Source organism: Vulpes vulpes, chromosome X (genome assembly GCF_048418805.1).
Source record: "Vulpes vulpes isolate BD-2025 chromosome X, VulVul3, whole genome shotgun sequence".
In the NCBI taxonomy this organism is placed as follows: Eukaryota; Metazoa; Chordata; class Mammalia; order Carnivora; family Canidae; genus Vulpes; species Vulpes vulpes.
In genome coordinates, this window is record NC_132796.1 from 9,131,928 (window position 1) to 9,146,000 (window position 14,073).

The 14,073-nt window shown below is 44.3% G+C and overlaps 1 protein-coding gene across 6 annotated transcripts in view; it reads left to right on the top strand.

Annotated features, from left to right (window-relative positions):
* The window catches only part of FRMPD4 (FERM and PDZ domain containing 4), a 563,800-nt gene that overhangs the window by 522,414 nt on the left and 27,313 nt on the right, over positions 1-14,073 (top strand). For all 6 annotated transcript variants that reach the window (XM_072743797.1, XM_026015297.2, XM_026015299.2 and 3 more), the window contains exons 6-8: positions 6,528-6,632; positions 9,220-9,327; positions 13,715-13,846. In XM_072743797.1, the coding sequence (XP_072599898.1) occupies positions 6,528-6,632; positions 9,220-9,327; positions 13,715-13,846 (345 nt within the window). The remainder of the gene's footprint in view (positions 1-6,527; positions 6,633-9,219; positions 9,328-13,714; positions 13,847-14,073) is intronic.

The window sequence follows — 14,073 nt, forward strand, 5'->3', positions numbered from 1 at the left end:
TTTGCTTTGTTCTGACATGCCGTCTTCTTTCCTTGCACCGTTACCATTTGATACTACAGATCTTTCTTGGCTAGCTCCTTCTTCCTTTCCTTTGACTCTGCCTTCCACAGTTGCCAAATCTAGAACTTCCAGAACTTCCTAGCCTGATGTGGCTTGAGACAGGGAATATTGAAAGAGTCCCGATTACCTCCCCTCGCACAATCCCAGCTCACCGGCGCTTGGCATAAGTCACTGTCCGTTCTCTTGTCCTGGAGCTATCAAGATTCACTCAGCTTTTTTTCTAGGCCAAAGAGCTGAGGGACCTACTTGCCTGCTACTCACTTCCTGCCCAACTTCCACCATGTCCCACACACCTGAGGGAGGCTACATATCTCCTCATGGCAGCGCCAGCGTATTAGATGCTATCAGGACCCAGACCGTGTCCTCCTGCCACGCGTCACGCTGAGCATGCCAGTCCAGTCTCCAGCTGAGAGCACCAACGATTGTTCGCCCGTGGGTTTTTTCTGGCCACAAGATGAGGCTCATGCAGCAGGCCAGAGGTGCTGAGGAATTAACGTTCCTGGAAGAGCAGCCACTCCATCACTGATTGACAGGAGCTGGTGAATATAGACCCGAGCTCTCTGTCTCCTCGGACATGATAACTCTGAGGCCTGTGGCCTGCCTCGTTCCCAGAGGCCCCCAACAGGCATAAGCTCCTGTTGCTTACAGTGGTGAATGGCTTAAAGAATGCTTCACTGGCTCACTCCTCCACCCCCTGTCTCCCTTCCTCCTTCTCACCTATGCGCGCTTCCTGCGAGCACCTCCGAGACAGCGACCTGCTTGTGAATCCTTGTCTTGGGGTCTGCTTTGGGGGAACTCCAAACTAAGTTACCCAGTGATAACTGTGGGCCACTTAGACCTCACCAAATATTTACTCAATGCCGACTATGAATTGCTCATTTAAGACCTTTGGCTGTAGTTTCGGAAATTTATCTTATTTATGTAATTTTTTTCCAAATGATGTTCTAGTGACTTCTCAGCATCTAAAAGCATCAAGAACATGCCACATATCTACTCTGGCCACCTCAGCAACAGCAAATTTGGAAAGAGGTGCCGAGGTTGATTAGAGCCCTTCTAATCTTAAAATTAATTAACAGCAGGAGAATCTGATTATTCTAAATGGTAATTACTTGTCATTCCCACCACAGGATAGGAAGTGCTTATGATCAGCCCCTACAGGTCTGCAGGTTGCTAAGAATTAACTCATCAGGTTTCTGAGTGGTGTACATTGTATGTTTTTTGAGCTGCGAAAGGAGATCTGAGTGCAAACCGCAGTCGTGACGGGTTGACGTAGCATGTGTGGCACAAGTAATTCCAGCAGCCAGTGGAATAAGCCATTACTTTGTTGACTCCAATTCAGTAACCTTCACACTTGAGGAGCTTATGTTTTTATCATCAAAAAGTAATTTGTAAAATGTGTGGCAATTATATGAAACAGTCACAAATCCAGAATGAGAAAAAAGGCCCTTGCGTGAATTCTTGGACTTTTATCCCAAGTCCATTGACTTCAGAATACATGTAAAATAGTATTTACTTGACTACATTGGCTATCTGGTTTCCTTGCTGACTCTCCTAGTTTATCAGGTTTGTCATTAGGGCAGGGTAAAAAAAAAAAAAATAGGGGAACGAGGCTATAAGGGATGGCATGCTCTAGCTTCAGGGAGAAGGGAGAAGCCTCACCAGCTTTGACAAGCTCTGCCGCATGGGGCCACCTACTTTAGGGGCCAATCACCCTACTACTTCCATGGGAACATCAAAGCCTTCTAAGATTATATATCCACTGGTAAGCATAAGAAATAAGTCCTGTGCGATACCTTTTTATCGAGGCAAGGAGTGACACAGATCATTTTAGAAAAATCTGGCAAAATCTTCCATTTAAAGATTCCGATGCACAAGGGGAATGAGCCTCGGTGCCTGGCATGTTGAACAGGGGTGAGATCCTTCATTCGCCAACAACGCTGGAGCAGCGGGGTGCTTCAGCGTTCAAGCACCTCATCTAATTAGTAGCGTCTGTTCTGGGTAGCTTTCTTACAGCCACTTCACTTGCACTAAACCCATCGTGCCAGCGTAAATATCGCCTGCTCAAAACCATTAAGGGAGAAGAATGTTTTCCCTTCAGCTAAAAAATGGCATATCCAGAGCAAATGAACTCACTACTGTACGATTTGTCTGTTAATCATTACTAAACTCAGCCTATAATTAGAGAATCCAAGGAGAACACCACTATCCCATCACTTAAGCTCTGTCGTAGACTCTTGTTTGTCGTTGTTTATGTTTGTTTCTAGTGATTTCTACACTCAACGTGGGGCTTGAACTCATGACCCCGGGATCAAGAAGCACACTGATCCCCCTGCACCCACTGAGCCAGCCTGGTGCCCCTGTAGTAGGATTTTTTTTTTTTTGTAGTAGGACTTTTAAGTCATGTTGAGGGACACCTGGGTAGCTCAGGGGTTGAGCGTCCGCCTTCGGCTCAGAGCGTGATCCCAGGGTCCCAGGATCGGGTCCCACAGTGGGCTCTCCGCAGGGAACCTGCTTCTCCCTCTGTCTATGTCTCTGCCCCACTCTCTGTGTCTCTCATGGATAAATAAATAAAATCTTTAAAAAAAAAAAAAAGTCCTGTTGAACATGTTCAAAGTTGTTGTTCTTGAGGAGCACACATTTAGAGTCTTCTGAGTTCTTGGTTTTGTTTTCTTTGGTTTCGTTCCAAGAGGGCAGCCGTTCTCTGAAAACATCTTGAGTAAGTAGGGGAATTAAAGCTCTGGAGGCCAAACCATTCATTCATTCATTCATCCATCCAGTCCTCGAAGACACTGATCAAAGCAGAGGTGGGATGGGCGCGGAGGAGAACGTGAAATAACAGGATTTTTTTCCCCCAGTATTTAAGCAAAACTCCACCTGGAAATATACATAGACATATTGTGTTTTTTTCAACAGTGATTTTGTTTTATTATAATAAGATGCACAGAATAGAAAGCTAAGGGCACCTGGGTGGCTCAGGTGGTTGGGTGTCTGCCTTTGGCTCAGGTCATGATTTCAGGGTCCCGGGATCGAGTCCCAGGTTGGGCTCCCTGCTCAGCGGGGAGTCTGCTTCTCCCTTTCCCTCTGTGCTCTCTCCAGCTCTTGCTCTCTCTCAAGTAAATAAGAATGAATTTTAAAATGAACAGAAAGCTACCATTTTCACTATTTTAAATGGTTCAAATCTGTGACATTAAGTATGTCCACCATCTTGTTCAACTGTTGCTGCTGACTAGTTCCAGAACCTTCTGTGACTCCAAGAGGAAACCAACCCCGCAGATGATAGTTCTCCATTCTCCTCCCCAGCCCAGGGCAACCACTAAGCTACCTTCTGTCACATGGATTTGGCTGTGCTGGACAGTGCATGTAAATGGAATCAAATCCTACCACACGTGGCCTTCTGTGCGTGGTTCCTTTTCGTTCAACATAATGTTTTCGAGGTCCATCTATGTTGTAGCACAAACCAGAACTTTATTCCATTTTATGGCTGAATAATATTCCATCAAATGGATTTGTCATTTCATTTCTCCATTTCATCCTACTGTTTTATTTATTTATTTATTTTATTTGTTTATTCATGAGAGACAGAGACAGGCAGAGACAGGCAAAGGGAGAAGCAGGCTCCCCGCAGGGGATGCGGGACTCAGTCCCAGGACCCCAGGATCACGACCTGAGGTGAAGGCAGATGCTCAACCACTGAACCACCCAGGCATCCCTCATCCTATTGTTTTAATTGATCTCAGGTGTACTTGTATTTGACAAAGATGGGGATCATTTTCTTTAATAATAAATTTATTTTTTATTGATATTCAATTTGCCAACATACAGAATAACACCCAGTGCTCATCCCGTCAAGTGCCCCCCCTCAGTGCCCGTCACCCATTCACCTCCATCCCCCACCCCCCTCCCCTTCCACCACCCCTAGTTCATTTCCCAGAGTTAGGAGTCTTCATGTTCTGTCTCCCTTTCTGATATTTCCTACCCACTTCTTCTCCCTTCCCTTCTATTCCCTTTCACTATTATTTATATTCCCCAAGTGAATGAGACCATACACTGTTTGTCCTTCTCCGATTGACTTATTTCACTCAGCATAATACCCTCCAGTTCCATCCACGTTGAAGCAAATGGTGGGTATTTGTCATTTCTAATGGCTGAGGAATATTCCATTGTATCCATAGACCACAGCTTCTTTATCCATTCATCTGTCGATGACACTGAGGCTCCTTCCACAGTTTGGCTATTGTGGACATTGCTGCTAGAAACATCGGGTGCAGGTGTCCCGGCGTTTCATTGCATCTGCATCTTTGGGGTAAATCCCCAGCAGTGCAATTGCTGGGTCGTAGGGCAGATCTATTTTTAACTCTTTGAGGAACCTCCACACCGTTTTCCAGAGTGGCTGCACCAGTTCACATTCCCACCAACAGTGCAGGAGGGTTCCCCTTTCTCCGCATCCCCTCCAACATTTGTGGTTTCCTGCCTTGTTAATTTTCCCCATTCTCACTGGTGTGAGGTGGGATCTCATTGTGGTTTTGATTTGTATTTCCCTGATGGCCAGTGATGCGGAGCATTTTCTCATGTGCGTGTTGGCCATGTCTATGTCTTCGTCTGTGAAATTTCTGTTCATGTCTTTTGCCCATTTCATGATTGGATTGTTTGTTTCTTTGCTGTTGAGTTTAACATCGAAGTATGGGACACCTATTTGGCTTTTGTGCCTTGAGATTAATACAGTACACAGAAAGTTGAGCCTCTGTGTTGATTCTAGAGTCAATTACTAGGTTTCTTTTCACAACAGTCTGAACCTCTTACAGATACATACCGTAAAAACCATTAGGTTGAACAATTTGCAAATTGCAATATTTGACTATTTTAATATACAAAATGGCAATTTCGTGATTCAAACTAAATATTTACCTATTTTTAGGTTCAATGAGAATGCAGTCCTTTTTGAAAATAAGCAAATGCTGTCCACAACATAGTAGATACCTCCTAGATGTGAGTTCCCTTCTCCTCAGGCTTCATTAAAATTAAACAAGGATGGTTTTCAGAGGGTGTACATTGATCAGGACTGTGCAGCAAGAGCTTGCTCTGGATCACGGTACCCTTCTGAGCAAGTTTCCCTCTTGTACTTTTAGTTTCTGAGGAAGAAAAATTGAGTCACTCAGCCCCTCTTTCCAATAAAAGACAGTGTTGACCCTTGTACAATGTAAGTGTTGGGAGCACCAACCTCCCTGCAGTCAAAAGTTGCATGCAACTAAAAACTTAATTACTAATAGCTTATGATTGACCAGAAACCTTACCGATAATGTGAACACATATTTTGTATTTTATATGTATTATATACTGTATTCTTAGAAAAAAGCAAGCTATAGAAAAGAAAGTGTTAAGAAAATCATAAGCAAAATTTGTTGGAGTGTCTGGCTCATTCAGTCAGTAGAGCATTTGACTCTTGATCTCAGGGTCATTAGTTTGAGCTCCACGTTGGGTGTAGTGATCACTTAAAGAAATAATACTGAAATAAATAAAAATTTTAAAAAGGAAAATATGTTTATGGTATCATACTGTACTTTCCAGAAAAAATCCATGTATAAGTGGATCTTGTGCTCTTAAAGGGTCAACGGTACAAAGAACCTTTACAATGAGACAGAATATGAAGTCAACATTCAATTGTAAGCCAGGATGGTCTCTCTGTCCTGTCCCGCAAGACCACAGGATGACAGGTTACCAACAAGAGGCTGAAATTAGAGTTTTGGGTACATAAAGAGGGGGTGTTTTATGAGTGTGTGCACTTGCCTGTTCACGTGCCCTTAAATCCTTCATGTGAAAAAATAGTGGGATTATCAATCAAGTTGGAACTGTTAGTGACTCTTCTCCACCTCATTAAAATCAGGAATGATCAATTTGACATGAACCCAACATTAGATTTGACCACCACTTCCCCTCCACATTGCACTCAAAGCTCTGTAATCAAAGCAAGGTTTGCGTACTTTCCCAGCCATCATTTTAAAAGATCCTTGGGCAGGGTGCCTAGGTGGCTCAGTCGGTTAAATGACCCGCTTTGGGTTTCAGCTCAGGTCATGGTCTCAGGGCCGTGAGGTCGAGCCCCACATCAGGCTCTGTGCTGAGCAAGGAGTCTACTTAATCTCTCCCTCTCACCCCATCTCCTACCCCATGCTCATGCTCTCTGTGTCTCTCTCTCTCCCAAAAAAATAAGATCTTTGGGAATGTGCTCAGCTAGAACATGGAATGTTCTCTTTGCAGTTCTGGTCTGCTGAGTAAATCAAACCTCCCACTTTATGAGCATGACAGGGTTTTGATTGCCTCTGTGATTTGTGTTTCGTCCTTGAACTGGGCATGCACCAAACATACTTTTTAGCAAAAATAATGCATATTCGAGAGAATAAAGCTAGAAAACAACTGTTCCAGGGTTTGCATTATGTTCCCAATAATCATATCCAATGCTTTCTTTTTTCTAGTCTCCCAAGTCAGCATTTATTAGTGCTGCAAAAAAGGCAAGATTAAAGTCCAATCCAGTCAAAGTGCGGTTCTCTGAGGAGGTCATCATCAATGGCCAAGTGTCGGTGAGTTGACTGTTGCCTGCTTGAGACTCAGAGTGGCTGACATAGGGGCTTTGCACGAAACACAGCCAGTTGCCCCTCTGGAAAGATCAATTTAGAATTCTGAGATTCAGGCCTGCTGAATCTCAGAACTCTAAAGGGCTTGAGAGATCCCCATGTCATGCCTGATGGGTCCTCTCTATCATATCCAGGATACATAGTCGTCCAGGGTTTCTTCGAACGCTTCCAGTGTTCGAGACCTCAGTGCTTTGCAAAGGAGTTCATTTGATTTGAGATCCCTGGCATTGCCCCATATTGAGTAAAATAAGCCTCTTTGAAATTTCTACCTACTTCTTCCCATCATGCCAACTGAGCATGCTTCCATTCTATATTTCGAGAAAGGCTTCCCCTAAGTTTTGCCTTATTCAAAAATGAAATGCCTCTATTCTTTTCACGAATCAAAATGGAAAGAAGTTACAATGCTGGGCCACTGTCATATGCGCAACCAGAAGTGAAGAAATACTGCCTGGATCTCCATCAATAGGTCTTGAAAGAAATCATGATTGCTGAGGCACATAATTGGTCTTCAAAATGAAGAGTGCAAACATCACTAGGATGCTCTCTTTTTGATTTTTATTTTCCCCCAAGAAAATCTAACTTCATGTTTTTAGCTTTCAGAAAGCTGTTATCTGAGGCACTAAATGTTTTTGGACCTCTGAAATAGCAGCTTTCGTTGTTGGGGTTTTGTTGTTGCCGGGGGTGGTGTTTAAATAAACCTACAATGACAAAATGTCATCCATGACATGTGCATTAGAGGTCACAAACTCTTCCCTGAGGGATGTGAATTTGAAGTTGTGGGCCTGCATGTCCTGAGCTAGGCCCTCCTGGTCTCAGTGTCTCCCTGTCAAGACTTGCTGACCTGTGTCTCCCACCTTGGAGCCCAGAGCTCCGATGACCAATCTGTTCAACCTTGTGACGCTTGTAGGAGGGGCCTCCAGTTGTCACTGTGCTGCCCTGGGGGCATTTCAGCCTTGTCCTCCCAGTCACCATCTCCTACCCCATCTCTGCTGCTTCCATTCACCCCACATTGTTCTGCTCCACACAGTGCATCCCTGTCCCTCTGGATGCAATTAGCATCCATTAGCATTTCACAAGACTATCGCAGTTCAAAACTGGAAGGTTCCAGTCACAGAGGAATCACAGTATCACAGAAAGTCATCTGGAACTTCCCCCATATTTTCTCAAGCTTCCAGGCATGAGACTGGGCAGTTTTATGTATCTTTAGAGAGATTATGATTCTAGAAGCTGCTATGGCAGTTCTGCTATGACTGCTATGGCAGACTGCTATGGCAATCCCCTGGATATAATAGGGGGCTCATTCAAGGCAGCTGGTGTGTAAGGACAGCTCCAGGGGTCAGTCATCACCTGCAACCCCCGCTGCCTCCCCCAGGCCGGTGTGTGGCAGGCATGTCCACTCGCGTGTCTGCTCCTCAACCTTTGAGACCATCTTCATTTCCAGCCTACTCTTGCTCTACGGAGTCATCATGTGGCACTTCGTGTGGACTTGGCGCCAAACCAACTCCACGAAGTGGGTAGCAGGAGAGTCACGTGTGCGGTTCACACGAGGAGGAAGGAGAGGGAGGAAATTCAGAGAAAGGAACAAGAAGTGAAAGGCACGGAGCCTCTTACAGAAATACCTAGGGATTGAATTCTCAGAGAGTATCTGTAGGACATCAGCCAATCTCTGGAGATCTTGTCTTCAGTTTCTTCATCTGTAAAACAAAGGACATATAGTTTCATGATTGCCCAGTTCCACTTGACTTATATGACTCCGTGACCAGCTACATGTGAGAAATGCAGTGCCCGCCAAGGATTGCCGGAACTCACCCAACACGCCTTCTTTCTTCTCCTGCCATCTCTCCCTATTTCCAATTAAAGAGAGAATTCAAAGGAATATGTTTCTATTGTTAATTTTTGTCATGTTTCAGGCATCTCTTTTTGAATTGTTTTTAGGTTATGGTGTTTGCTATAGATCCAGTGTTCTAATCTTGAACACACTAACCCTTTCCTTAGAAGTCCCTTTTGAATTTAAAGAACATTTCTAAATGGGGTAAAAACTGTTCTATAAAGGGGCACCCTCTTGGCTCAGTCAGCAGAATGTGCAACTCTTAACATCAGGGTCATGGGTCAGAGTCCCACGTTGGGCATGGAGCCTACCTTTTAAAAAATTGTTTCTGCCTCTCTCTCTCTCTCTCTCTCTCTCTCTGTGACTATCATAAATAAATAAAAATTTTTAAAAAATTAAAATAAAATAAAATAAAATAAAATAAAAAAATAAAAAATTGTTTCACGGGGCACCTGGGTGGCTCAGTGGTTGAGAGTCTGCCTTTGGCTCAGGTCTTGATCCGCGGTCCTGGGATCAAGTCCTGCGTTGGGCTCCCTGCACAGAGCCTGCTTCTCCCTCTGCCTGTGTCTATGCCTCTCTCTGTGTGTGTCTCTCATGAATAAATAAATAAATCTTTAAAAAAAATAATAAATTGTAGATATATGCTGCTTCTGCAAAGAGCAGAATTCTCACTTGACCTCTTTCCTTGTTGTTGTTATTAAACAGGAAACTGTCAAGGATAATTCACTTCTTTTTATGCCAAATGTTTTGAAAGTGTATCTGGAAAACGGGCAGACCAAATCATTTCGCTTTGACTGCAGCACCTCCATAAAGGTAAGCAGACCCGCTAACCTCCACCTGGACCCTGGCAGGTATGGCGTGGAAGTCACACCGACAGCCTTGTGTCGCAGCGCCTTCTTTTAGAACTATCTGTTTATTTCTGAGGCTTTTCTGGTTGCTTCCAAATAAGGTATGTGTGTGAATACTTAAAATCAAACTTGGGAGAGAAAAGCTGAAACTAAGAAGGTTCTGCTGTGTGTATGTGTGTGTCACAAAATGATAGAATATGCTCTCAGTGACGAACCACTAAGGCTAGTCATTTTAATGCAACTCCAGTTTAATTAAAATAGTGTTACTGTCCCCAAGAAAGCCTGGCACCCTGCCTAAAGCCAGTATGAAAAAAAAATGAAAAAAAAAAAAAAAGCCAGTATGATTTCTTAGCAATGTCAGCCACCAAAAAGATTAAGATGTTAGCCGTTAATTGAATATCTGCTACTTTGATGTCCGGCAAAAACAAGGGGTTGAATAATATAAAGATAACATTTACTTTTAATCGCTGTAACTAATTTCATGGAAATAATGCATAAAAGGGCAGAAATGAAGCATGCTTCTTAGGAGAAGGAGTAAAAAGGAAGAGTCTCTTAGCAGTCCTATTATTGCAGAGCCACAGGTGAGTTTTACGTAATGGGTGTTATAACAAAGCAGATGGGTTCTTTCCCCCTGTGCCCTCTTCCTGGGGAAAAAAAAAAGCGCATATTCTATTTTTTATTGGACAAAAGTATGTTCAGAAATTGATTGCTCCCTAATGCTCCAGCAGCCTAAAATAGGCTTTCTGCAAATGGAACAATAAAAGAGATTTTATTGAGGTTTAAAAAAAAAAAGTAGTAGTGATGATCTGTATAATAATGTATCAAGAGAATATCAAGTCTGTGTTAAAAATGTCTGTCAAGAGTCAACCCCGAATTCTCGGGTTTTTTATATTAGTCAGCATGGACCTTGGGAGTGGAAGCATTGGTGCCAAGGCCGTCTCACTTATTGCCACAATACCAACAAGCAGCCTGTTTGGAATTGCTTTAAATAGGTGGTGACGTAGCACGTAACAGGGCAGACAGTATTCTAGATTGATGATGGAGTGTATAAGCCATCCTCAACTCCTTCCACATGAAATACCAGCTTCGTGCAAGACTGCTCGTTTTCAATGGGGGCGGCTGACAAAGTCCTTTCCCTTTATTCCTACTCAAAATCCGTGTATGGCAACGTGTTACTCTTATTATTGATCTGCTAGCCTAGAGGTGGGCGGACTTCTGGAAGGAGAGTAGATATCTCCAGCCCTGTGGCCTATTTGATCCCTTTCGAAACTACTCTGCTCTGTTGGTGTATCATAAAAGCAGCCGTGGACGGTGTGTTCGGGGAGGTCCTTAAGTCCGCCCTCTGGTTCCATAATTCACTTGAAGGACTCACAGAACTCAGCAAATTGTTAGAAGCACAATTGCAGGTTTTTTATTTTCAGGAGTTTATTTATTTATTTGATAGAGCAAAAGCGAGAGGGATCACAGAGGGAGAGGGAGAAGCAGACTCCCCGCTGAGCAGGGAGCCCGACATGGGGCTCCATCCCGGGACCCCGAGATCATGAGCTGAGCCGAAGGCAGACGCTTCACCGACTCAGCCCCCCAGGTGCCCTCACAGTTCCAGTTTATCGCGGCCAGAGGATACAGATTAAAATCACCAGGGGGCAGAGGTGCATAGGGCAAGAGAGTTTCCCAGCTTACAGCTTCCCAACGCCCTCCCCCTGTGGGGTCCTTCAGATGGTTCTTATTTCTCCCAGCAGTGACAGGTGACCACGTGTGTGTGGTAGCGCCAACCCGGGAAGCTCCCCTGAGCCTTGGTGTTCAGGGTTTTTGTTAGACGTTGGCCACATAGACCAGCTGAGCTCCCGTATCCTGCTCCTGCAGAGGTCGAGCTGGTACGACTTGGCCCAAGGCCCTCACGTCGTTAGCACAGGCTCTGTGCTCTCTACCTGGCTCCCAGGTACACAGACACTCCTGGGGCAGTACACTCCACGGGCTTACACTTTACCTCCCAAGAGCCGGGAGCCAGGAGGCAAAACTTTCTTTAAGGCAAGACGAAGCCTCTACTACACACGCAATGTGCAAATGAATGGGCATGACCAGATTGGGCGCGGGCCAGGCCACAGCTGGAAGAGCCCTGAGATGGGACACCTGGGTGGCTCAGTGGGTGAGCGCCTGCCTTCGGCTCAGGGCGTGATCGCGGGGTCCCGGGATCGAGTCCCACATCGGGCTCCCCACAGGATACCTGCTTCTCCCTCTGCCTGTGTCTCTCATGAATCAATAAATAAAATCTTTTAAATTAGATAAATAAACAAATAGCCCTGAGATAACCCAGAGCACCGCATCATGATAACGCCCTGTGACACCATGGCTTGGTCTATGATACCAAATAGTCAGGAGAGCTCCTTGCCATTAGACCCCCTACCCCATCCGAAGGTACAGGTTAGGACTTGCATGCATTCCTTAACAGAAAGAACTCTAAATTTAAAAGGGAGCCCTGTCGTTAATTCCCTCTGGCCTTTTTATTAGGAACCCACCCTAGAGTGAGTGTGATTTCCCTGAGGGTGGCAGATGGTGGTGAGAAGACAGGGAACGGTGCAGAGCTCACAGCAAATTAAAGCTTGCTTAGCTCGTACCTAACAGCTTTACTATCGCCACAGACACAGGTGGGTAGGCGTAAAATAGAAATAGTATAGTTACGAAAGGGATATGACACTGTTTAATAAAAATTGCCAAAATTCTTGCTACAGAATCACAGGGAAGAAAAACTTGCTATCGATTTTCTGATTTTCCGGTGTCCTCCCTGGTGTTTCAGGAGAATAGTTTATAACTATGTGTTGCCACGCAAAGGCTGGTTTTGTTTGTTCTTCTCTGGGCCTTGAACAAAAATTATGACACAGAGAATCTTTCTTATGAAATTCAATATAGTCAAGGCATTTCTGTGGAATGACTTCTTCGGTGGTGGGTGGGTACGGGGATCTTGGTTTTATAGAGGCCTAGGGAAAAAAATTAAAAATTAAATTAAATTAAATTTAAAAATCAAAAAATAAAAAAAAATAAAGAGGCCTAGGGAAAGGCGCCTGGCTGGCTCAGTGGGTAGAGCATGCCACTCTTGATCTCGGGGTCGTGAGTTCAAGCCCTACGTTGGGGGTAGAGTTTACTTAAAAAGAAAAAAGTAAATAACAGCAAAACCATTAAAGGAGCTTGAGGAAATTAAGAAAAGTCTGTAGAAAAGAATCAAAATTTCAGACAGCTCAGTAAAAAAAAAAAAAAAAAAAAAAAAACCTACTCTGTATTGCAGGGTTTTTCTATCTTGGCATTGTTGATACTTTGGACGAGGTAATTCCTTATTGCGGGGCCTGTCCATAGCACGATGCTTAGCTGCATTCCTCGATATTAATAGCAGCCCCAACCCCATTATGACAACCACAAATGTCTCCAGAAATCGCCAAATGTTACTATGAGACAGAATTGCTCTGGGGTTGCAAAGCACTGCTCTTTGGGATTTTTAGCATCGGAGTATAAATTATCTTGAAGAGAGATCAGTTACTGGTTTTCAAAGACATGAAAAAAATGTATGTTTTTTTTTCCTTCATTTTCAAAGACATTTCTTTTGCACTGCAGTAAACATGGGCTTCCGTGTAGAACACCTAGCAGGTCATAGATGTTTAATCCTGCAGAGGATTGCCAACAAAGCTTGCTCATTCTACTTTCCCCCAGAGATTTAAAGTAAAAGCTACTATATTGTATTATTGTATAACAATAATGTATATTGTTACAGTACCCTAACTCTGTATCGAGCGGTGCTACAATAAATGTGTGCTGTGTACGAGCTCATTTAGTCCTTATGTCTATTCTGAGGCTGGTATCAGTATTATCCCCAGTTTATAGACAAGGACATTAAGACACTCAGAAGTTAAATAACTTGCCTTAAGCTGCGCAGCTAACATGAAGTCGAGCTGGGAGTGGAAACCACCATTCCCTGATCCCTACTACATTTTTTTAAACAGAAGGGCGCCTGGGTGGCTCAGTCGGTTAAGCATCCGACTCTTGATTTTGGCTCAGGTCATGATCTCAGGGTCCTGAGATCAAGCACCCAGTGTGGAGCCTGCTTAAGAGTCTCTCCCTCTCTAAGTTAAGACTTCAGTAGGCACCTCCTCCAACGAGGCAACTTGTTGCCTCCCTGTTTCTGAGCTCCGTAATGATTTGGGGCGGTGGGTGAGGTCAGGAAAAGGATCATCAAGCTTCGGAATGAACCAGAGGTATAAAACCGAAAGATCTGAAGCCTCTCGTGCAACATTTGTCATTCCTGGTAAGCTCGGCACGCGGGCCTTGCTGATGTTGACGGAATCTTGTCAATGTTTCCTTGTAAGGACGTCATCTTAACTCTCCAAGAGAAGCTTTCCATCAAAGGCATCGAACACTTCTCCCTCATGCTGGAGCAGAGGACGGAAGGGGCTGGAACCAAGCTGCTCTTGCTTCACGAACAGGAGACTCTAACTCAGGTGTGTGAAATTACACCCCCAGGTGAGAGCAGAAATTACACCTGCTGCTGAAAGCAGACGCTGCCCGGCCCCAGAATTCCCCTGTCCTCCGACCCTTTAAACGTACTCGCTGCAGCCCTGGGTATTCCCGCTAAAGAAAGCTCTGGCGTTCATAATGGGCTTTACATCTCAAGGTAATGTTTCTCTTTTTGGGCAATTTTTCATAGATTGTCGATCGGTATCACATA